Below are 24,452 nucleotides of genomic sequence, written 5' to 3'. Positions count from 1 at the left end.
TCGAAATAATCATATGTGACAATTATAGATTTTTCCAATATCTCCAGCTCATTTGTATGTGTTACTCAGTTGTCTGATACTGCAACACAATACCTGAGATAATCAATTTATAAAGAGAGAAGGGTTGTTTTTAAAAGCTCCAGTCCAGACCAATTGACCCTGCTGATCTGGGCCTGTGCAAGGCAGCACAGGATGGCGGGTAGATGCAGCACCGAAACCTGCTCACCACAGGGAAGCAAGGAAGTGAAAGGGCAAGGCAGCACAGATGGGAGCTCCAGGCCCTCCACTCTCTCAATGACCTACGACCTCCCACCTGGCCCGCCTTTCAAAGGTGCATGCCCCCCAAAATGTACCAATTGGGGCCTCGTGGGCCCCCAATCCTTTAACACTTGGACCCTTAGGGGACAACTTTCCCCAACCACAGCAGTGGATTCTTTGTAGCTTTACTGTTGCTTTTCCCTTTGCTAATGCTTTTACTTCTATTTTCATGAGTCCGATTGGTCTATAATTTTCCTTAGCACACTGGTCTTGTCTAGTTCTGGTGTCAAGGTTATACCAAGTCCCATGGGACGAGAGCGATGCATGTTCTCTTTACTTTGTTTTCTAGAACAATCTGCAGAAGACTGGAAGGTCCTGTTCCTGCAAAGGCTCAGTAGAACTCGACAGTGAATGCCGTCTGAGCCTGCTGCTGTCCTTCTCTCCTTTTAGCTTCCCATTTTTCTTGCCAATTCTGTAAGTCATGTTCTTATAGAAGTTCTCACATGTCACCTATGTTTTTCAATTAACTGCTGTGAAGTTTTCCATAATATTCTCTAACAATGTTTTTATGTTAAACAATGTTTTCCTGGCCATGCAGTTACATCCCTGTTTTCTTTCCTAATACTGCATTTTTACACCTTTTCCCTTTCCCTCAATCTGGCCAGGAGATTGTCCATTCCGTTCTTCCTTTCAGAGAACTTTTGGCTTCAATGGGCCTCTTTATTTTCTACTTCACCAATCCATGCTCCCACCTATACTATTTCTTTCCTCTGCCTTAGGGATGTGATTATGTCTGCTCTTTTAAGACACCTTTTCCTTAATCCTTAGCTCATCATTTTCATCCTTTCTCCTGTCTAACTCAATTTCCTTTTGTTTCATTTTAAACAAGCTGTGTTTTTTTAACTGAAAAGTTTAGTCACTTTTTAAAACATATGTGACCTCCCCTATGCACTTCTTTTGGATTAAGTGTACCGATCTCTGACTGCAGCCCCTCTCTGTCCCAACCCTTTACCTCTTTATCCAGATCCTCCCTGTTAGTGGGACTCAGGTGACAGGCTTGGACAGTGTCCTCTCCATGATTTAGTCATCACATAACAATAACCAAACCTTCTGAGTTAGGAGACATTTGATTTACACAACTTCAACCTTTCATAAAGATTCTGAAAGGTAAATTAAGTCACAAAAATTATGAAAATGTCACAGATGTATGAAGACACAAATGAGGAAGCATCTACTAGTTAAGTAATGCACCCTGACAGCATCAAGGATACAAAAGGGATGTAAGACAAACTCAGCTCCTATTTTCTTAAAGTTTATAGTATACTTCTAGACAGAGGAATTGACAAAAAGCAACTAATTTTAATTAACTACAATTGTTCTTCTGTTCAATCAATTATCTCAAAAGGAAAAAAACCAGATATCTGTGTGAAAAAAAAAAGAAAACTAGAAGGGGAAAACTGAAGAAAATTTTGTATATGTCACCTCTACTTCCTTTTTCTATTTTTAAACTCAAAATTCAGTGCCGTGAGGAAAGTACATTTTAACAGCTCAAAAGAAATTACTCATTAGTCTTGGTGACAATTGTAAAGGAGGGTAAGCCGTGGAATCGGGAGCATTTCAAGTAAGCGCAGAGATTTTACAGAGTAAAAACATGTTACCTCACTGGAAAGAGAAACTGATTTAGCCGGATCTTCTCTACGTATATGCTGAGTGTCTTTTTTCTGACATGATTTTGGAGGCATAATATTTGTACCTATTGACAGGGCACAGTATAATCTGATACAACACAATGTGTAACATAGAAATCAGGCTAAGAAGCCTGTCCATCTCCCCAAGCATTAGCCATTTCTATGTGACAAGAACATTGCTAAGTTTTCGCTTGAGACCAGACTTTTTAAGCATACTGTATTTGAAACTTGGCAGGCAAGTTAAGCATTTTGTGGAATCGTCATATAAACAAACCGTCTGTAACACAGCCACATCTTCCGTGTAAATCTGGATTTTGACATCAAGTGTGTGTTCTGTACTTGTATGCTTTTACTCATTCCTCATGTCATTTCTTTCCACACAACAGACTTTCCATACTTGTGTTCTCTTTCCTCTCTGGCTCGTCTTACTTGTTGCTCATGCGATGTTCCAAGCATCTTTCCGTCTAGGAGATCCTGCTTCACCCTACATCGTGAGTTCTTCCCTGGGTGCACTCAATAATGCTCAAAGCAGCAGTCCTCACTACCCCAACAGAAAAGAGTGTGTGCTAATAAGGCTCACAACCGCCAGATCTCAGACGACACAATGCTCTCCGCTGGCTTACTGAGAGATGACATCACAGACTTTGGCAACACACTTCCTAGAAGTTGCAAGACACCAAATCAAATAGTCCTGTGAATTTCAAGAGTATATTCTGCCAAAATGCAAGTTAGGACCTCAACATGCCATGGATCTTTAAAATTTGGTAATGATAAATAAGTCACTAGGTAAAATCTGTGATTAAGAAATAGGTACTGTTGGAACTACATCGGAAAAACTTGAAAAAGTTAGACATGATTCAAGCCCATTAAATCTGCTCTCCCTGCTGATTTATATAGGAAGGATAAATGACTCTGTGCAACACATGAAGTCTTTTTTCATTCTAGACACTCTCTTGCCCTGGACATGCAGGTATTAATTTCTACCTCTGCTGAAGAGCTACTACGGAGGTATCGAGGCTTACTATGCTAACTCAGATGATACGGGTGTGACAAATAATTGCCAATGTAGCGGCAGAGAGTTATTTCCTAGCTAGAGTGAAATAATACCTTTCATCAAGTTCCAAAGAAGAAATATAAATCTAATAAGATTAAGGAACTTAATATTCGAAAAATATTTTGTCAGCTGCAAAACTGTGCCACTTATACTTCTGACTGTCCCCCATATATATCTAATAACACGGTCACCCAAGATGAGTCAGACTAGCAGTCTCAATTTCATCTAATCCCTTCTAACTTAGTACTTTATTCAAATAGTTATTTCTCTTAATAAATGAATGTGGCATCTTCTGATTACTACTAATAATTACAGCACTAACAAACACTGTCTCCTACAGCCAGATTGTGCTCTCAGTATTATGGACTGGCCTCTTTTAATCTTTCCAACAACCCTATGACTGTTATGATGTCCCCACCACCGGCTGCCTATATGTCATGAGCTTGGGTGACATGAAATTATCTTTCATTCATTGTTTTTGTTTTGGTTTGGTTTGGTTTGATAATAAAATGCAAGCTAAAAGAAGGTAAGATGGCAGCAGGAGCTCCTTTTCAAAAGGAGAAGGCCACCAGACAGGGGAGATATTGCTGAAAGTGGAACCATAGTTACATATAGCAGGAACAGTAGAGGTACAGGACAATGCTCAGATTCAATAGGTGAGTACTAATGAAAAAGGAAAAAGGGTCCATAGGGAAAGAGATAAAGGAATCATTATTATAATACCCATTCAACAACGTACTAGAGGTCCTAGATGAATAGAAGAGCGAAAATAGATAAGCGTAATAAAAGAAGCAAAACTGCCATTGTTGATTAAAAGACAAAGAAATTTTACGGATATAGTCGTCAAAGTTGAGGACACTATGATTACTGCAACAATGTAGTTCTTTGCATGTACCAGGAGCAAACAATTAAAAGATAAAACTCTTACTATCTAGGAAAAACTCTAAATGAAAGAAATGCAAGCTCTATAAATGAAAATTATAAAGTATTCCTGAGAGAAATTAGAAATGTAAATAAATGGGAAAGCGTCCCATGCTTATGAGTTACGAGATCCAAAAGACAGGGCTATCCATTCTACTCAAACTAAACTGTGACTCCCAGGCAGGACACATGAACAGATTTCCTCCAGGTGACAGATGCACTGCGGCGCTGACACAGGGGCAGAAGACAGGAGCACTGGACCCATGTGTCTGGGGACGGTGGGCCAGTGAGCAGGTCGGTGCTACCGAGCTGTGAGAGAGAAGGCTCCCCTTAAGTGGTAATGCAACTGAATATCCAGGTAGAAAGAATACTGATCCCTATCTCACACCATAAACAAAAATAAACTCAGAGTAGACTACGGATCACAAGTGAAAGGTAAAAAAAAAATGTCTAGAATTTAAAACAGGAACATATCTTCATGATCTTCAGGTACACAATGTTTTGTTCATCACAAAGGAAAAGGTTATAAACTGTACTGTGTGCTGTTCACACAACAGAGGGGCTTAGGGTGTAGCTTAGTAGAAGAGCCCTTGCCTACCAAGTGCTGGGCTTTTCAGCCCTTGCTCTACTCACAATTCAGCGGGACCCGTCTCTGTTGTGTGAGGCCATCCTGGGCACTGCAGGAGGTTTAGTAGCATCCTTGGCGCTTCTACCCATCAGATGTCAGAAGTATGCCCTCCCCAAATTATGACAATCAAAACTGCCTCTAGATATTGCCAAATGATGAGGGGTAGGGGTGGGTGTAGGGTACAAAAAATCATCTTCCACTTGGAAGCCACACTCTAACTCGGGCCCAGCAGGCAGCAGGCTCTGCCCAGGCACACGGGGCCTCCAATCAGCTTTTAGCTGCTCAGCATAGAATACAGGCAGAGGACTGAAACTCAGTAGACATCTGAGGAAAGCCTGCAATAAGAGAAAGAGCAATCTACAAGTCCCAGAGTAATGTGAACAACATGAAGAAAATTTAAAATAAAGCCCACACCATTCTACTGAGCATCCATCAACAAGGGAAATAGCTTGAGATGAAAAGGTCAGAACCAGAGAGAGACCACTTGGGCTCAAGGCTAACTCCTCATCTAACTGGTTCGGTGTAAACCCTGTTCATCTGTCTTAACTATGGAGGGATTAGTAAGTATCTCTTCGGGTTGCAGGAAGAAAAATCCAAGGCACTTGGAAGAGGACATGGAACACAGTAACAGATGAATAAATGAGATTATTCTGCTAATTATCCTCAGATTCCAAAATGTATCCATGGAGTAAAAGTAGATGTTATGAAAAAGGAGCAGACACCCCTCCCAAACTTATTGCAATTAAACTCTGACAGCATATTAAAAAAAAAAAGTAAATAAATGTAAAGAAAAAGCCTGAGGCAATCTTTCAGAAAGCAAATGATAACCACCTAGGAGAACTCCTGGGAAGATGGAAGCAAAAGCCGAGGGAAGGAGCTCAGAGGGGAGAAGCAGAAGCTGAAGAACACGGTTGCCAGGACCGAAAAGGCCCACGGAACCCGAGCAGTACTCAGCCTGGGGCGCACACAAGGTGCCCTCACCCACTAACCCGGCCGCTAGGAAGCTCTGCGACTCACGCTGCCTACTCAGATCTCACTTAACGAGCTCGAGGTCACTTCTTCAACAAAACGTCCCAGAACCTCAGCAAATACCCCTTCTCTGCCCATTATAAACTTTAAGCACCCAAAGCCCGTCCGTATCTCAGATACAAAGTTTGACTTATTCGGGGGACTGAGTACTGACTCTAACAGCCATGAGGCTGACGACCTTCATACCTGCTTTTCACCACTGTCTCTCCATCACCTCACACGATATACGATAAGCGTTTAAATACACTTTATGTGAGACATATAAAATGAGATTCCTTGGAAATATAATACATTATTAATCATAAATACCTCCACCACAAAGTTCCACAGCTCTTTACATGACTTAAGAAAACTTTACAAGTTTTTATACCACTTTGGCTTGGATTTGCTTCTTTCAATTTTAACCCATCAGTGACAAAATTACCGTTTCTGGAGGTAGGCTCTGAGTTCCTAAAGGAATGAGCGCCATCTAGTGGAAGTGTGTAAGGTTAAAAAGCGCAAACTAGACCAGCCAGCCAGATCAGATGGAATGGCAGTTACACACCAACATTGTTCAGCAATGAAAATCAAATTCTCATCACTTATATCTTATACAATCATCAACTTAAATAAATTAAACTCAGAAATAAAATTTCTTTTTAAAGTTGCCAGTTAGCCCCATTTAGCATAGCTTTTAATTGAATGAAACACAGAAATGAAAATAAGGAAAAAAGCAGAGTTGTCATGCTTCCAGAGTACAAAAGAAAATGAAGTTACAGGTAAAATACTAACTGCGTAGGAAAACTGGGTTTGATATATAGAAGACCACTTTCTATATGGCACATTATTAGATGGGCGTGCGTGCATGTGCGTGTGATAGTTTGACACTGAAGGCCTTGCTTGATATGCAAAAATCACCATGTGAAATTCAGTGACAAAACTACGGAATGTAAGAACGATGTAGATATATTTGTCTTTCATGCGACTAGTAGTGAGAAAGAAAACAAAACTCAAAGAAGGCATGACCCAGGCTGACATACTCCTGTGCTTCGCCACGGGAGCAGGGAGTACAAACTGACACCTGTAGTCACACTGCCATTCCTCCAGGAGGGAGATGCAGGTCTATCAAGCAAGAAAATGTGGAGGTTGTAAGTTCTGACAAGAAAATGAGTAGTGACTTTTTACAGTGCAAATGTCAGACTGACAGCAACCACTTAAAAATGACCAGCCTTGCGGAATGCTAAGAACTGCATTTATCTTACCTTCTGTACCACTAAGCTGTATTTAAGAGGAATACAATGAAGATGGGTGTTAGGGTCAGGTCGGCCACACTGTGGTGATCAACAGCTCCAACATCTGTGTGTCTCTGAAGGAGGTTTATATTCTCACTGACATCTCGCCCACAGCCTGCCCTCAGCGAACTCTGCTCTGCCACCCGCCACTCACACCCAGTGAAGATGTCCACATACCACCAGCCAGCACTGTGGGGCAGGGGGAAGAGATAAGGGGAAAGGTTCCCCGGCTCCGAAGGCTTCAGCCCGGCAGTGTACATGCATTTTTATTCAGATTTTAGTCACTATACAAATCATGGGGCCACACTAACATCAAGGGCCAGGAACATTCAATCTGACATGGACTACAACTGGGATACTACAGGATACGGGGGGGTGGGGGTGGATAAAGATCTGAAATATGTTTTCATTAAAGTAGATCATTTGAATTCAATTTTTACTTTAGACATACAAAACTTCATTTTTAAGTTTTTGGGGTGTGTGTGTGTGTGTGTGTGTGTGTGTGTGTGTGTGTGTGTGTGTATACCCAGGGCCTTTGCCCTCAGCTACATCCTCAGCCTGTCTTTTATTTCTATTTTGAGAAAGGGGCTCTCTCTAAATTGCTAAGCTGCCTAAGTTGGGTTCAAACTTGTGATCCTCCTGCCGCAGCCTACCAGAGTGCTGAGATGACCACCATGCGCCACCACACACAACTCATTTGTAATAAGAAATTAAGTTTAGTTGATGCCTTATTTACAGAATTACAAGTACATAAAGTATTTTCAATGTTTTGTAATTTTTAAAAATAACTTGAAAATGTCAAAGATCTTTTAAATATTTTGGGAAAGTGGAAATAATTATAAAACCCATCTAACTCAGTTCTTTCTTTCTGCTGTTTTACTATTTCTACACCATGACTGCCAAAAAACATTTCTGATTCCTGCTACCTTTACTGACGTATGAAAATATGATATATTGATAACCAACATATCAATAATTAAAATATAGATTAAAACATCTTACTGTCTTCTCTCTGAAAGGTACAACTCACGTCACAACTTGAGTTGAATGAAAAAACAAACTACACTAATCGATTACCTATGAATGGCCATGACACTTCAGTCAATGCAAGGGTTTGTGAAATTAATAGAAAGCGAACTGGGCGACACAGAGGCCAGAGAGTAGGTTTTCCTGTCTCCCTTACTCAGGCAATGTACACTTCTGGCAACGAGGGTTACTTGGGATTAGATTACACACAGATCCTGAATGAGCCACTCCACCCGCCATTATGCTAGGTGCTAAAAATACATTCTGTTGATGCATGCAGCCCACAGGGATGGGGGACCAGCAGACAGGGCCAGCAAGCAAATAGAAACAAACAGAGCTCAGACTCAGCCGAAGCTACAGACACCCCAGCCTCTGATCCATGCTCTCGGAGATCACACTGAGCTGAGACTTCGTGTTTGTAAGGGAGTGTTTGCTTCTCGGTCTACAACAGAGACTTTTCACATGTATGTATGTTTAAACGCTTGGGGTAAACTAACAGAGTAGAGTCAGCACAGGCCAGGACATACTTACAATGCATACACAGAAAGATCCAATATCAGAATATATAAAGCAATTCCTACAACTCAACAAGAAAAGGCAAATAACCAAATTAGAGGGAGGGAGAACAGGCAAAGGATATAAAGCAGAAACTGGAATGGCACACAATACATGTTCAACTCCTAATACTGGTAAATCAAAAGCTAGGAGGTAACATTTCAAAGCAATCCTATTGGCAAAAATCAAAAGCTAACAGTTCAAAGGTCGACATGGATGTAAGTGAGGCCACTGGACTCTCAGACTGTTCCCCAGTACAATCACCAAGAAGAGCAATATGGCTACATCTAACAAGCGTGCATGCACGTGTCAGTGGCCAGGCAACTCCGTTCTCGGGTGTGATACTTCAAGAAGCGACCCCATACTCAGACAGGGGAAGCCACACGGAAGTTATTTACCACCTTGCCTAGTGATATGGAGATAAACATGGTTTCCAGACCATGGGCTCCTGTGACTGCAGGACAATACTCAATGTAAAAATCCATTAATAAAAAGGTCACTGGTGATCTAGTCACATAATGCCATAGACAGCAATGTTGAGGAATGAATTGGAGCCATAAATAAATCTCACCAACTACTATGCAAACAATAGACTGCAGAAAAAAATGAATGTGTTAGATATGATTCTACTTATAAAAGATCCCAAAACATAGAAAATAACACCTCATACTGTTCTTGTATACAAACTCAAGTTGAAAGGTACCTCTGGCAGGTGAAAGGAATGAACATGAGTGAATGAGTGACATTTTATCCCTTAAAGTGTGGAGTGAATGTATGGGTATTCAATACATTGTTCTCACTTTTAATGCCCCCAAAATATAACATTTTTAAGTAAAGGAAAAATTAGAAAACACATTTAACCAACTCAAGAACTTCTTCAAAAATTTCAAATCGTAGACTTTATTAACTTTGCTGGAATTTTAAATAGAACAAAAATTAAAAGGCAAGAAAATACTGTTCTGAAGAAACAGCAATACAGTCAAAGGGATACTGAAAAGAATAGAACACAACCTTGAACATCACAACTGAAAGAAAACAAACTGAAGATCGTGAGGATAGGAATCATCCTCATCATGATAATGACCACATATCAGACACTACTTAAAGCACACTTCAGACATGAGTTACTCATCATAGCAGGAACATAAGGAGGACCTACCAGTAACCCTCCTTCACACATACTGCAAGTCAGGCACTGCAAAGTTAAACCTTCAATAAGGAGACAGCATGATGTGAGTATTTTCTTGTTCTTGCACAACCAGAATCTGAGCCCACGCAGTGCGCCCCTACCTGGCCCTGGTTGGAGAGGTGAACCCAACTGTTTATAACCAAGGCGACGCAAAAGCTCAGAATGAAGTGATCACGAGACAAAGAGAAAAGAATGGAGGCGGCAAAAGGTCCCAACGTGGTGTGACTGGCTCATGAAATCATGTGATGTCCACACAAGTCTTCTTTCTGGAAATTACCTTATCTCCTCCAGCCACACAGTGACTCCTTTCATTCATTTCACGGTTAGTAATCACAAGTCTAAAGTACTAAGCTAAACTTTAGGAAACTAGATCTGGTCCTTCTGCCCACATCAAACAGTTTACACACAAAGTTTACCTGTAATTCTAATTTGATCCAGAGACCCAGAAGTGCAAATGTATATCTCCCTTGCCAGTCACTCCCTCCAGGCGAGGGGCAGTGGCTCAGCGGAGCAGCCTGCCGAGGCCCAAGTGGGCGGCAGACGATGTCTCTGTGGCCCTGGAGTCCACCGCTGGGATGAGGTCTACAGGAGCTGGAGACTCTGCTACTGGAGTCCTGGTCTCTGGGGCTAGGGAGTGACAGGACGGCCTGCGCAGGAAGACAAGGGCCACAGACTTCCTGGCTCTGCGTGCTCTAGTGCACAAACCGTTCTTCAGGCAGCTCTGTTTCTAGGTACGAAGCATGTCTTTGTAGTGCATGTAGATTCCCTATTATTGAATTCCAACTAAATACAGATGTAAGATGCTTATCCTGAGGTGGAGCTTAGCTGAGTGGCTCCAAAAGGCACTGCTCCGTTGCATTAAACAGACCAGGCTGCAAGAAGGCCCGAGTACTGTATCCTCCCCTCTCACCCTGCATCCCAGCAGGTCCCTGTGAGGGGCTGCATGTGGCCATCTTCAGAGGATGAATTACAAAGGCAACAGTTTACTCAGGGCCTCAGGAATCCCTATCTTCAGCAGACTGTCCATGCTTCTATGCCTATAAAAATGTAAACTATAACGTAAGAAATAACTCTGTCTGGCTTCTCCACCAGCGCGGGCTGGACAATTACCTTTGATTGGCCAAGGAGCGCCAGCAGCTGTGGAGACCCAAATGGCCACACGGCCAGGCCAGGCCAGGCGGCCACGGATCATTCGCAATGTCTGGCTGTCTTTTCCTTTTTTCTCCCACCCAAGGCAATGATCTTTCGGAGGCCAGTATCAGGACCTCCCCGGGGCTTCCTCCCTGAACAGAACACCACCTCCTCTCCAAACGCCAGTCTGTTTCCAAAGAGCCCTGGACTGGCGAGCAGCGTACAAAATATTCTTTGAGCCCAATTCCCAACTGTGTAAATAACCACCTTTCCACCCAGTGTGATGCTTTTCACTGCTTGTAGATTAAAAGAGAGGATTTTAAGCGACTGAACAGTTTATAAAACCACTGCTCAATGGAACTGTCTCTCTTTTTTAATACTTTGACTGGACCAACTATACTGATACTGAAAATAACTACTTCCCAAGAAAATCTCACTAATCTCTAAGAAAATTCAAACTGTTGAAAGATTAAGATGAAGCACGACCTTCTGACCCCTTTTCATTTTCTGAAGTATCCAGGTTGCAGACATAAAATATTAAAAGTATATTTAGATTCACAAATTTCACTATAAACATCTTCTCGGGATTTATTTAGATTCTGATCTAAGAACATTTTCACTTTTAGGATTAATTTAAACTCAAAAGAGCTTAAAACGTTATAAATTCATATTAACATGGAGATTTTAAAAAAAACTACCAACAAAATTTTAGGAAATGTTTAAAAAGAAAAACTGGATAACTTGGATTGCAAGTGTAATTGTTGTTTGACACTAAGAAGTATTTCTTTGAAATTATGAATAAATAAAGCTAGAAATGTGTCTTACCTCGAATTGTTCATCTTTATTAAGGTAAAAAAGTAGGCGACTGAGAAATTAGCATGGTACTTCAAGTGTGTCACCTGAAGTCGGTTATGTGACGTATTGCTCTTTACAGCAGACTGACAAGGAAAATAAAGAACCTGTTTGTTGGGAGAAAGAAAGAATATGAACCATAACATGACCACAAAATTTCCTACAGTGGAATACGGAGGCCTCCTGTACACTCTTCTCTGGGTGAAGTGTATCAAAACAAAGCACAAATGAAGTTCACGTTAGTTAACTAGCGATGTTTTGAAGCTCAGAACTAAAGCTGTTAAAGGCTGCCACCAGAAAGTGAACAGATGACCTACACAATGGGAGGAAATATTTGCCAATCACATCTAATAAAGAAGTTGTATCCAGAATGCATTGAAAACTCCGTAATTAAAAGAACAATAACCAAGTTTAAAAGTGGGCAAAGGACAACTTCTGGCCTTAGCGCCAACACAAGAGTACAGAAGCCATCACTCCAGGCCTCGTAGCAACTAAAACAGCAGGACAAACTCAAATATCAATGACTTTTCTTAGATACGGCAGAGAATTTAAGTCACAGACTGAAGCGCCTCTCTGAAATTAGGAGAGACAGGGACACAGGGAAAAGTGGCTGAGAGCAGAAGCAGAAGCAAAAGCTACTGGCGCCAGTGACTTCAGTGCTAACCTGGATGAACTGATGAGGCCAGGGGTACAATAGCTTGAGAGTTACAAACTCCTGGGGGTCTGGGCCAGGAGGACCCCCACTATCTCCTCCAGGAGCCTCACCACGTTTTTGTTTGTTTTGTTTTTTGTTTTGGTAGCAGGGATGGAACTCAGGACCTTGAGCATGTGAGGCAGGCGCGGTGCCACTGAGCTACATCCCCAGCCCAACACCACGTTCTTATGGAGGAAGCCAGGACCAAAACATTCCCTAGTGTTTCAGTGGGAGGAGAGGAAAAGTGACTACTTTGAAATATATGTATGGCTAGAGCTTTCGCAGTAACAAAAGCCTGGCTTCTAAGGAAAACTGCTTTATCAAGACACTATCTGAACCAAGGAAAGGCTAATGCAGCAGTAACTCTAATCCCCTCCAGCGCCTAATCAGAGGAAGAAAAAGCTGGGGAGTAGGGGAGAAGAAGGGCTTTGAAGGTCGCACCCCAGGGACTCAGGTCTCTAAAAAACCTGGTTCTTAAGTGCAAGATTACAGAACACTTTCTCCACCAACTTGCCACAATCAACACACTGCCAATAAAATAACAGCGTGTTGTAACTGGGAGAGCAACAAGGAGATACAGACTCTAAAAAACGGTTCTTAAGGAAATCCAAAGACAACAGGTGGGGTGGCCGGGCGAGGGCATTAAGGAAACTCAAATCTCTGGCACAGAGCGACAGCAAACCTCAAACAGCCCGGCTCCAAGCCACATTAACATAAAAACTCACACGGAGAGCCTAATTACCTCAGTTCCTATTACCCAATACATCATGTCTAGCTCTCAACAAAAAAATTACAAGGCAAGATAATGGCAAGAAAAACACAGTCTGAAGGGAGGAAGCAAGCTTCAGAAACAGAGTTAGATACGAAAGATTTTGAAATTTAACTATCATTTTTTGGTGGTGCTAAGGATAGAACCCGGCACTCTGCAGGCGTTAGGCAAGCGCTCCAACACTGAGATACACTGCCAGCCTCATGGCAGGGAATGTAAAGTTAAGAAGGATTAACATGCTGAATCCTCCAAGGCAAAAAGTACATGACAGGTAAGGTCAGATGGGATGTAAGCACAGAGACGGTAACTCTGATAGAAACTCAAAATGAGATGCTAGAAATCAGAAACAACTAATAAAAAGACTGTCTCTGCTGTATTATCAGGAGAATGAACACAGCTGAGAGAAGCTTGAAGACTTGCTAACAGCACCTTTCCAAACTAAAATGCAAACAGAACGATGAATGGGGGTGGTGAGCAAAGAGGAGTGGGACAGTTAGAAAAAAGTATAACACACACAATTAATGGGCACATCAGAAGGAGAAGGGATGAAGAAATATGCAGCAGAAGTATTTGTAGTAATAATGGCTAAGAGTAATCCACAATTAAGGACAACACCAAACCACAGATTCAGGAGGCTCAAAATGCATACCTTGACAAATCATATTAAAACTGGAGAAAATCATAAACAAAGACAAAGTCTTCAAAAAAGCCTGAGGGCAAAAAGACCTTACCTGTAGTGGACAAGAATAACATCAGACTAGGGACGGGGATTTAGCTCAGTGGTTTCACCACTGCTGCGCAAGCGCAAGGACCCACCTGAGTTCGATCCCCGGTACCAAAAAAAAAAAGAATAACATCAGACTTTTCATCAAAAACCATGCAAGCAAGAAGAAAATGGAATGACATATTCTTTGTGTTGGGAAAAAAAAAACTGCTACTGTGGAATTTCTGTATCCAGGGAACTAGACTTCAAAGTGAAGAGGAAATATGAACTTCTTTAGACAAACAAAACTCAAAGAATTTGTTGCCTACTAGTAGACCTACCTTGCAAGAAGTGTTCAATGCTCTTCAGAAAGAAAAAATTTTAGTTATATAAATCAGAACTCAGATCTATATAAGGAATATGTAAAATTCCCAACTAAAAGCAAAGAAAGAAAAAGTGATCAAAAGAAAATTTAACAATAACAAATGCAATGAGTAAATATCAGCTTCAAACATGATAAATAAGTGTTAACTACATCAATTAAGTGTGAATGTCTTAAATATAGTGTATTTGGCTATTTTCTTTTAATGAAATGAATTACCTGAGGTTGGGTACGTTACAAAAAAAGGAGGTTTATTTAGCTCACATTGTATAGCTTAAAGGGCATGACACCAGCATCACCTAGCTGCTGGTGAGACCTCATAGTGGACAGCATCGTGGCAGCAACAATAAGAGAGGAACCATGCAGCAAAACAGGCAGCCAGGAAGCAATTCGAATGTCAGGCTTGCTCTTCTAGACCTCACTCTGATGAGATGAACTACCTTACTCTCTCTGAGGGCAGCACCCTCAATTACCTAATCAAAATCCCACTAGACCTCACCACTTATAGGTCCCCCCATCTCTGAACATCATTACAACAGGGACCAAGCTTCAAATACATGAATTTTTCAGGCACATATTCTAACTATATTCAAACCATAGCATATACCAATTAGAACACAGAAACTACTACAGTGGGTAAAAAGGAAGACTTAACTATATGTTGTCTACCAGAAACTCATTTTAAATATAAAGACACAGATTAAAAAAAAAGGGGGGGGGTTGAAAAAAGATAAGCACACTAACACTAACTCGAAGAAAGTTACAGTGAAAATTACAGTTACTTGAGAGCCTGAGGCAGGTGGATAGCAAATTCAAGGCTCACTTGGACAACTTACCAAGACCAAGTCTCAAAAACTAAAAAGAGCTGGGAATATATACAGCTCAGTAGTAGAGCAACCCTAGGTCCAATCCCCAGTACTATGAAAATACATTTATATAAATTTCCAACAAAGCAGAGTGGCAAAACAAGAAAAATTATATGGAATAAAGGTAGTTGTTATATAATGAAAAAAGAATCAATTCTCCAACAAGACCCAATAATTTTTATACAGACTTAACGAGAATAAAAGTTCATGAAGCAAAACTGATAAAACAGCAAGGCGAAATGGGAGAATCCACTATTATACTTGTAAAGTTCAACATCCCTCTATTGGTAACTGACAGATCCAACAGGAATAAAAATCAACAATGATATACTTGCAACAAGCAGCATAACATCAACCAACCAGATCTAACTGACATGCAGGGGATACTTGACCCAATAATAGCAGTATACAAATTCTTTTCAAGCTCATATAGAACTTTTATTAAAGTAGACCACATCTTGGATCATAAAACACAACTTAAATCTAGAAGAATGGAAATCCCATACCATGGACTCTCAGATTACATAAACTAGAAATCAGTAACAGACATTAAGAAAAATCTCTAAATATTTGGAGATTAAACAATTCTAAATAACATAAGAGTCAAAGGAGAAGTCTCTAGATTACTTTGAAATAAATGGAAATGGAACTTATCAAAATTTGTGGATACTGGAGTATTTTTTATGAAAAGACATATAAAAATCCTCAAAAAATATTAGCAAACAACATAAAATTTAATTATATCCTACAAGCAAGTGAGATGTATTGTTGGTATGTAAATGCTAGTTCAACATTCAAAATTAAATTTCTGTAATCCAACTCAATAAGCTAAAGAATAAAAGCCATATAATATCAATAGATGCCAAAAAAGTTTTTAAAATCCAACACCCAATCATGATTTAAAAAAAAAAACTCTAACCCAATTGAAAGTAGAACAAAATTTCAACTTGATAAAGAATATCTACAAAATAACAGCTAACACTATACTTAATGGTTGAGAAACAAGACTCTTCCCCCTGAGATTGGTAACAAAGCAAAAAGTTTATAAACTTCTGCTCTATGGAAGATGCTCTTAAGAGAATGAAAAGACAAATCACCATTTGAGAGAAAGTATTTGCAAATACAATCTGATAAAAGACATATTAAAAATTATGAAGAATTGTTCAAATTATCACTGTTATGGGAAATATAAAAATATACTTAATGTCTATTTTAAGGGAATTGTATCTTGACACAATCATAAAATATCACTATACACCTGCTAATCAACAGAAATCCAGAAGAACTAACACTTCCAAAGGCTGAGAATACACAAAGCAACAGGAACTCTTGTCCATTTTTGGTGGATATACAACACTATGCATTTGTCAAAACCCACAAAAATGTACAACAGAAAGGGTCCTAATGCAAACTACATACTTCAGTTAATAATAATGTGTCGATATTGGTTCATTAGCCAATAAAAGGGCTACACTAATGGAAAAGGAAAAAGTGGTGCAAGAGGGTACTCTGAAAGCTAGATCTATACTGTCTGCTCGATTTTTCTAGAAATCTCAAAGTGTTCTAAAAAGTAGTTTATCAATGAAAAGGAATCCAAAGGGGAAAATGGCAAAGATTCCAAACTGACATTTTTTCCCAAGAAGATACACAAATAGCCATTAAGCTCATGAAAAGATGGTAGCATCATTCAGTCATCTGGAAAACATAAATCAAAACCACAATGAGGTATCACTTCATATCCACTAGGATGGACAGAATCAAAAACTCAGATAAAAACAAGTATTGGTTGGGCTGGGGATTTAGCTCAGTGGTTTCACCACCTGCTGCACAAGCGCAAGGACCCGAGTTTGATCCCTGGTACCAAAACACAACCAAGTATTGGTAAGGATGCAAAAACTGCTGGTAGGAATATAAAATGGTGCAGCCACTTGGAAAACAGTCTGGCGGTTCTTCAATATGTCTAACAGAACTGCCATTTGACCGGGCAATTCCACTCTTAGATATATATCCTGAGAACTGAAAACATAGGCCTACACAAAAACTCATACACAAATGTTCTCTGTAACACTGTGTGTGACAGCCAATAGGTGAAAACAATTCAGATGTCCACCAATGGGTGAAAGGATAAACACAATGGAGCATATCCACATAATACTATTCAGTCACAAAAAGCAATGAATATAGATGCACGCTAGACCTGGGTGAACCTTGAAATTATTAAACTGAATGACAGAATCCAGTCACCAAACAACCACAGATCATATGATTCCATTTATATGAAAAGTCTAGAATGGACAGATACAGAGGCAGTAGACGATGGCTGCTTCAGGCTGGAATGGGAGGGAGAATGTGGGGCTGGGAGATATAGCTGGAGTACTGGACTTCTTTGTAAGGTGACAAACTGCTCTAAAACTGACTGTGGTGATGGCTGTGCACAACCTTGTAAGTATACTAAAAAACCACTAAATTGTGTATTTTAAGCAAATGAACTGTACAGCATGTGAATAATAAATGTTACTAAACTAAATGTTGAATGACTCTCAAATAGATTGCCAGTTTTCACAAATAAAATTACCAATATTGTATGGCTCATATGTATACTAAAAACTCACTTGTTATATATCCAAAATTTAAATTTAACTGGATATTCTATATTTTACCAGGCAGTCCTACTCCCAAATCCCTTATCACCAAGCTAGAATGAAATTATCCTCAGTTCCAGATGCATGTACTCAATTATATAATAGGCAGTCCCATTTGAGTAGGCCCCAAATAGCAAACGTCAACAAAACTAAAATCACCTCTCATTTCCTCTGAGAAGGTAGTCAAAATATATGAGAACCGGTGCCTTCAGGCTTACAGAGATCTCCAGAGACAACCTGTGGCATCCTCTCAGCTCCCAATGGCCTGACATAAAGACCATTGGCTGGATCACAGGCAGGAGGAGTTCTGATATGTTAAGAAGCCTCAGGTATGCTAGCATCACCCTTTCTCTCAAACTAAAACTGAGCTCCCCTTTCCCAACACTCTGACACCATCATCTTTACCCTGGAAATCTCATACCCTACCCAGTCTTCACACTATGTCAACTTGCTCCTAAAAAATAGCTGGTATCTTCTCTCCCCTGCTTGAAACCTGCCAGTGAGTGGCTTCCATTGCCTTGGTTTGTACCTTAAGGGATTTATGAAGACATTCCATTCAAAAACAGGTCTCTGAGCCCGGTGTGGTGGCACACACTCATAATACCAGCACTCCAGGAGGCGGGGGTAGGAGGATCACAAGTTCAAGCCTAGTCTGGGTAATTTAGCAAGGCTCTGACTCAAAATTTAAAAAAAAAAATTTTTTTTAATGGGATGGGGATGTAGCTCAGTGCAAAGACCCTGGGCTCCGTCTCCAGCACCCAGAACCAAAAAAGCCCCTGCCTTTCTTGCCACGCTTTGCTGTCATACCCTTCCTTGATTCACACACCAGGCAAACGACGGTGCCCACAAAAGTCATTACTCACAGCCAATACTCATTCTTACCTCCAGGCACCTACATGTTATTCCTCTCACCCAATCTCCCACTTTCCCATCAATTCCTACCTGAGTGTCTCCTACTCGACATGCAACATCTAGCAGAGGACCCCAGCTCATCCAAGAGCCCATGCCTGAGGCCAGTGTTGAGTTACATACCTTGTGCCTCTAGTAAGAAGCTGCCAACATCTATCACGCAGTGTTGTGAGAGCCATCTGTAACCCTCTGGGCTACTGGAGACCCACAGGGCAGGGGACTGTGGCTGCCAGGTCGGGCCTTTGGGCCCTGACAGTCTGTTCAGTGATTGGTGACAGTAAGTACTCGATGGCACAAATAAACTAATCAATAATCAAAAGTTAAAGCTATGTAACTCAACGCTGTAAGGGCCTACCTGAGTATCATTAGTCCTTTTCAACTGAAATCACACAAATAATTCAACTGCATGAGGAAATTTTTCTTTAAAATGTTAATTTTTGTCTCCTGAAATACTTCAAAATCTGAAAAAGGATAAAATTCAGGTCATCACTTTTTCCTCCCCTTCACACACTTATCTATACACACACACACACACACACACACACACAGCTACTTAAAAGGGCAGAGGGAAACAGACGTAACTATTTGAAAGATAATCACAATTGATACTCATCCTAGAAATATAACACAACTGTGTTAGGAACAGAAATTTCCTGAGGAAGCGGTACAAACTAATTAAAAAGAAAATGATATTTAAGCAAGTCTTTCTGCCATATCTTGTCCTTAAATGAACTTAAATCAGCCTATAAAAATATAGAAATACATAAAACTATCAAATATAGAGAGAGCATAACTAAATAAAACTTGAAGTAAAGAGATAACTGAACAAATGCCTAAGAGTAAAAGATAAATTTAAAAATGAGCTAGGGCATAAAATACATGCTTCAGTTCCCGTATATCTGCAAAGGTGGTAAAAAATGTGGCTCTCCACTCCGCGGTCTTCTATGACACCCACCGGATCAGTGGTGTCTGCTCACACCACACATCTCCCCACCCCCCAAGACATGACATTTCTCACATCCTCCCTCAGCACCAACTTCTTCTGATATTTAACAAAATCTCATGCTCACAGTTGTTGTTGTTATTCAACTTTTCTATCCAAAAATTTCCCTTTTATAAATACAATATCTTTAGCTAATACCCCAAAGATCGTCCTATTTCTCTGTGACATCCTATTTCTCTATTCCCCAGTGGCCTGCTGTACCTGCTACATAGACTGTAATGCCAAAAATGCCTCTTCTTATCTATATTTTACTTTAGATCCCAAAGTCCTATTAGTTAAAGCCATGTGATTTACAACTATCTTTTAAAAATCTATAGAGTATAATATAACTATGAAAATTTTGTGTTTGCCCAGTTCTAAATCACATACTAACAACTTTAACATCAGGCAAAAGAGCATAAAATAAAACCAAAGCACATTTTGATTCACTCTAAAACAAATCTTTTCAAACAAATTCCTTTTTGCTCTATCAAGATTTATGTACAAAAGCTGAAAGCTTCTATCCTCCAACCTTAAATAGAGGTACTTGGAGTACAGTTAAGTGGTTTGTTCCAGCTGTTTAAAGCTACAATCCCATGAGACTGCCTCCTGGAGGCATTTTAGATGTTACATATTTAAAACTAACAGAATGGGTCAGTTGAAGGACATTCTTGAGGTCTGCATTTGATCAAAGTCAGGGCAGGGAAAACTGTAGAGACACTGGAAATATACTACAGATACATGATAAAATTAATTTTTAAAATACATCTCAATAGCAATTTCCGAAAAAACATTTGGAATAGCAGATGTGTTAAATGTGTTATCTAAATACCAGTAATATCCATTTATTTGTTTCGCTGTTTTTAAGAAACCAGACAGCAGTACCCTTCAGAATGCTCCCAACCACTTGTAACTGACATACGCTTTGGAAGCTTCCTTTGCTTAACACTCAACAGCCACTGTAACTTCAGAATTTGTTTTATACATCAGTTCTGTTCTTTTAACAGAACTGTCTCTGTAAGTTCTTTCTGGTTCTTCACAGGTTATGATAATTACATTGTTCCTTGATACTTAATAATGCCCACTTAAGTTTACCTAACCTTTATAGCTATCAAAGAATTTCAATCTTTACTATTTTACCTGAAACTTACAACTCTGCCAACAGACATTCTGACTTCCATTTTAGGTTAAAAAAAAAACTGAGGTAGTAACCCTGTCATAAATAAATCAAACATGCATGCATTGTTTTGGGGCATGTTTTAATGATTAAGGGATGATAATATTAATTCAAATACTACATTTCATTCCTTCTATCAAAAGAATCAATATAAGTTAATCTATAGCTATTCAACTCCTATACATTCTACACAGAAATATTTTTATGACTACCTCATCAAGCCACAAACTTCATCAACTGGAATCCCATTACCATTTCTAAATCCCCAAATAACTAAACTGCCTAAAACCATTTAGAGTAAAGAGATACCTTGGCAATTACATTATCATGAAAGAACAAATAAATGAACAAATAAAACATTCTAGTCTTTAAACATACTGCCAGGGAAATGCCACATATCAACTTTCTCTTCCTGAGAATCGTTACTGCTCAAAGCATACAAATTTCAGTAAATTGGGAGGAAAAAAACATAAGAATTCTCCTTTCTATAAAGCAACTGCAGCTCAGCAGGGGCTCATTTACAAATTCTATACATCAATTAAAAGTCTACCATCATGACAGACAACCATAACAAATTTAGCTGAACTAGCACAAGCCCAGATTTCACGGGGCATGGACTTCTACCTCCTACAGACTCGAGGAAGACTCTAAATTTCTTTCAGCTTAAGTCAAATGAGAGAAAATGCAATTCATATTTCCAGAAGCAAAAGTGGCATATTTTCCAGTAAGTTTCTTGTTCTCATTTTACTATTTTAAGATTTCTGATCACTCCCAGTGTTTCTGTAAGACAAGATCTGGTTCCTGGTGGCTGATCATTTTCATGGCATGACGCTTTACTAAAACTGTCTCCAAAAACTGTTTTTATTCACATTTAGATTCAGTGTACTGTATTTATCTACAAAATACCACTTCAATGGAGTTGTGCCAATATAAGAAACAGCTTACTAGAATTTCAGTTGACTTTGTTAAAGGAAATTATTTTAAATTAATGTGGCTACTGAACTGCTGCCATTCTTGACCTCAGAAAATATATTCCTTCTAATTTTTGCTGTGAACATTTATTTATTTAAGTTATATTCCAGCTCATGAATGTTGACTATAAAGGAGTCTAAACCTTCCCTGCTACTATTTCATATTCTTTTTCTAAACAAGGCCAACCACATGTTTGCTACATCAGTATGCACAGCCAGATGACCACCATTAAGTGAAATCATCTATGTATTTTTGGTAGAATCTTTAACAACTTCCACGCCCGTCAGTGAAATGGAACAAGGAGGTTTTGTTTTCAGAAAGCAACAATTTGATCTCTGGTTTACTAGATGTCGCTCAAAATATTTTTCCATATGTTTTTTACAAAGAGAATCTGACATCAGCCAAGGTTTACCTTTACCAGTGAATGCAGGCTTTTTTCACCAAACATATCCCAGAGGAAGGTCAAGTCTTCCTGGCTATCCACATGTGGCTGCAGCTGGGCTGGCAGAGCAGCCAGCAGCTCATACAGACCTATAAAATGAAAATAAAACACAAAGCATAATCTTAGAGTGATCTCATTAATTTCGCTTAAGGTGTGTGTAAATGATGGCTGGAACATGTTGTTTTTACTGGATTTGTATTCTGGGCCATCAAGCAAAACACTTCTCCAAAGAAGCAAAGGAAGCTTTCTGATTTTTAAATCCCAAAGAAGTATGAACTAACAGACAAGTTTTTACCTTTCACGGTTGTCAGCATTCTGTAGTCATCCCAGTTTACATAACCCGAGACTGAAAATGTGTACAAGTTTTCAAAGAAAGAAGAAAATACATACATTCCTTTTCTTAATTGTTATTACATTTCCTTCCGTGTTAGCCAAAGAGCGAAATGAGTCATGAATAGGAAAAACTTCCTTAGGAGAACAGAAAGTGGTTAGAGTGATCCACTAAAAAGGTTTTGTAATTTCCAAAGAGTCCCTATCAACACATAGCTTCAAAAATATTTGTAAATCTAACATCTAAAATGAAGGTCTGCCAAGGAAGACAAAATAAACCAGACATGATGCCACATCATTGTAATCAAGCATTTAAAAGAAAAAAAGAAGCCATGGAGAACTTGGTTTCGAGTTGGGGCATGTAGGGTTTATCTGATCCCCTCTGAAAGAGTTAAAGCAGCAGATGCGGCTCCCAGGCTGCTGCTCGCTGCTCGCTGCTCACTAGCTGGGAGACTCCTCGCATAGACAGTAGCGCAGTGTTCCACAGTAGCATGCTGCTCGCCCATCCGTCTCCATCAGGCCCGTCACACCCGTCTCCAAGAAATGTTGCAACAGCCCCTGCCCGAGACCCTTTGGGGAGGTGACCTGGCAGAAGGGAGCTTCAACGCATAGCACATGTTCCGTTTTCCAGTGGGATTACATGAAGTAAAAAGGACAAAATTCCTTTTATTTCTGTCTGCTGTCTACAAAAACACCAAGACCTCCTGGGAACGACAGCACACGGGGCTGTTGTTATTTTTGGTCTGAATAAGCATTGGTGTTCATCAGAGGGACAGCTTTACAAGATCTTTACCTAGCAGGTAAATGAACGGCTGCTGGTTTGTTTAGCTGTTCTCTTATGAAGCAGGACCACATTCTGCTGATCGGTGATAATTCACAACCAAAGAAATGAGGTATAGAACTTAAGATCTGACTAACTTCAAACATTCATGGGGCTATATTTAGCCAAAAAGAAATACTCTATTAAACACACAGACACAGACACACACACACACACACACACACACACACTTCTCCCATTTACATTCTTAAGTATTCTTGGTGCTTTATACTTCTCTTAAATACCTGGTATTCTGACTAAGTGAGCTTTTATTTATCACTTAGTAGAACTATTTTTAAAGTATGTCCCTAATTCAACTTAAATAATATTCTCTCTCTCCATATACACACACACACGAAAGTGCTCAACAACTGCTAAGATCAGTGATTAAAATCAGAAGTTCAAAATGTGAAATTACATAAAAAGATGGTAGAATTTCATTATTTTACTACTGATTTCAGAAGTTGCAAAACTAATTACCTAGGCCTTGTTGTATAACTTAAGAGTTTGAATAGACACTAGCTCCACTGCGACATGACTTATTCACATGGTGTAACTGCTGAGAGGATTAAATGGTCAGTACATTAGAACAGTTCCTGTCAAATAGAAAGTGCTGTGCTCCACACATAACTTAGTGAGACTCGGCCACTGTTGTTGTTGTTATTACTGAAAAAGCAAGACAGATCTAGAGTCAAACACCCACCATAACTACACCTGTAGCATTTCATGTAACTTATCTAAGTCTTGCCTCTCTGTCATGTTTAAAAAGAAATGGCAACCTACATATGTAGTAAAATTACATGGAGTATTTAAATACGCTAATGAACACAGAGAAAACTGGTGAAATCTGAATAAGGTCAATGGTGTGGCTTATTCCATTTTGTTTTGATATTTGAATGCCAGACTGGGTACTTTTTAAAAATTTTATTACTCATGTTTACCATACATATAGTTTATATTCATCTTGCAGAGTAGGTACTTGTAGATAACACAGCTTGTTTGTTTTTTGGTTTTTGGCCTCGCTATGTAGTTCAGACTGGCCTTGAACTCACTATGTCGCTGAGGCTGACTGGTATTCACAAGGATCCTTCTGCCTCAGCCTCCCAAGTGCTAGGAGTACAGGTGTGCACCACACGCCCAGCTCCAGACTGGGTCATTTATA

The 24,452-nt window shown here is 39.7% G+C and overlaps 1 protein-coding gene across 3 annotated transcripts in view; it reads right to left on the bottom strand.

Moving 5' to 3' along the window:
- Mpp7 (MAGUK p55 scaffold protein 7) overlaps positions 1 to 24,452 on the bottom strand; it is a 206,088-nt gene that overhangs the window by 101,284 nt on the left and 80,352 nt on the right. For 2 of the 3 annotated variants that reach the window (XM_087206965.1, XM_087206967.1), the window contains one exon: positions 22,111 to 22,229. In XM_087206965.1, the coding sequence (XP_087063091.1) occupies positions 22,111 to 22,229 (119 nt within the window). The remainder of the gene's footprint in view (positions 1 to 22,110; positions 22,230 to 24,452) is intronic. The other variant, XM_087206964.1, reaches the window with a different exon arrangement.

The sequence above is a fragment of the Heterocephalus glaber genome, unplaced genomic scaffold (genome assembly GCF_053883595.1).
Source record: "Heterocephalus glaber isolate CG9 unplaced genomic scaffold, H.glaber_assembly_v1.0 deba00000738, whole genome shotgun sequence".
Lineage (NCBI taxonomy): Eukaryota > Metazoa > Chordata > Mammalia > Rodentia > Bathyergidae > Heterocephalus > Heterocephalus glaber.
Note: the sequence above shows the minus strand (reverse complement) of the source record. Positions and strands in the feature narration are given on the sequence as shown.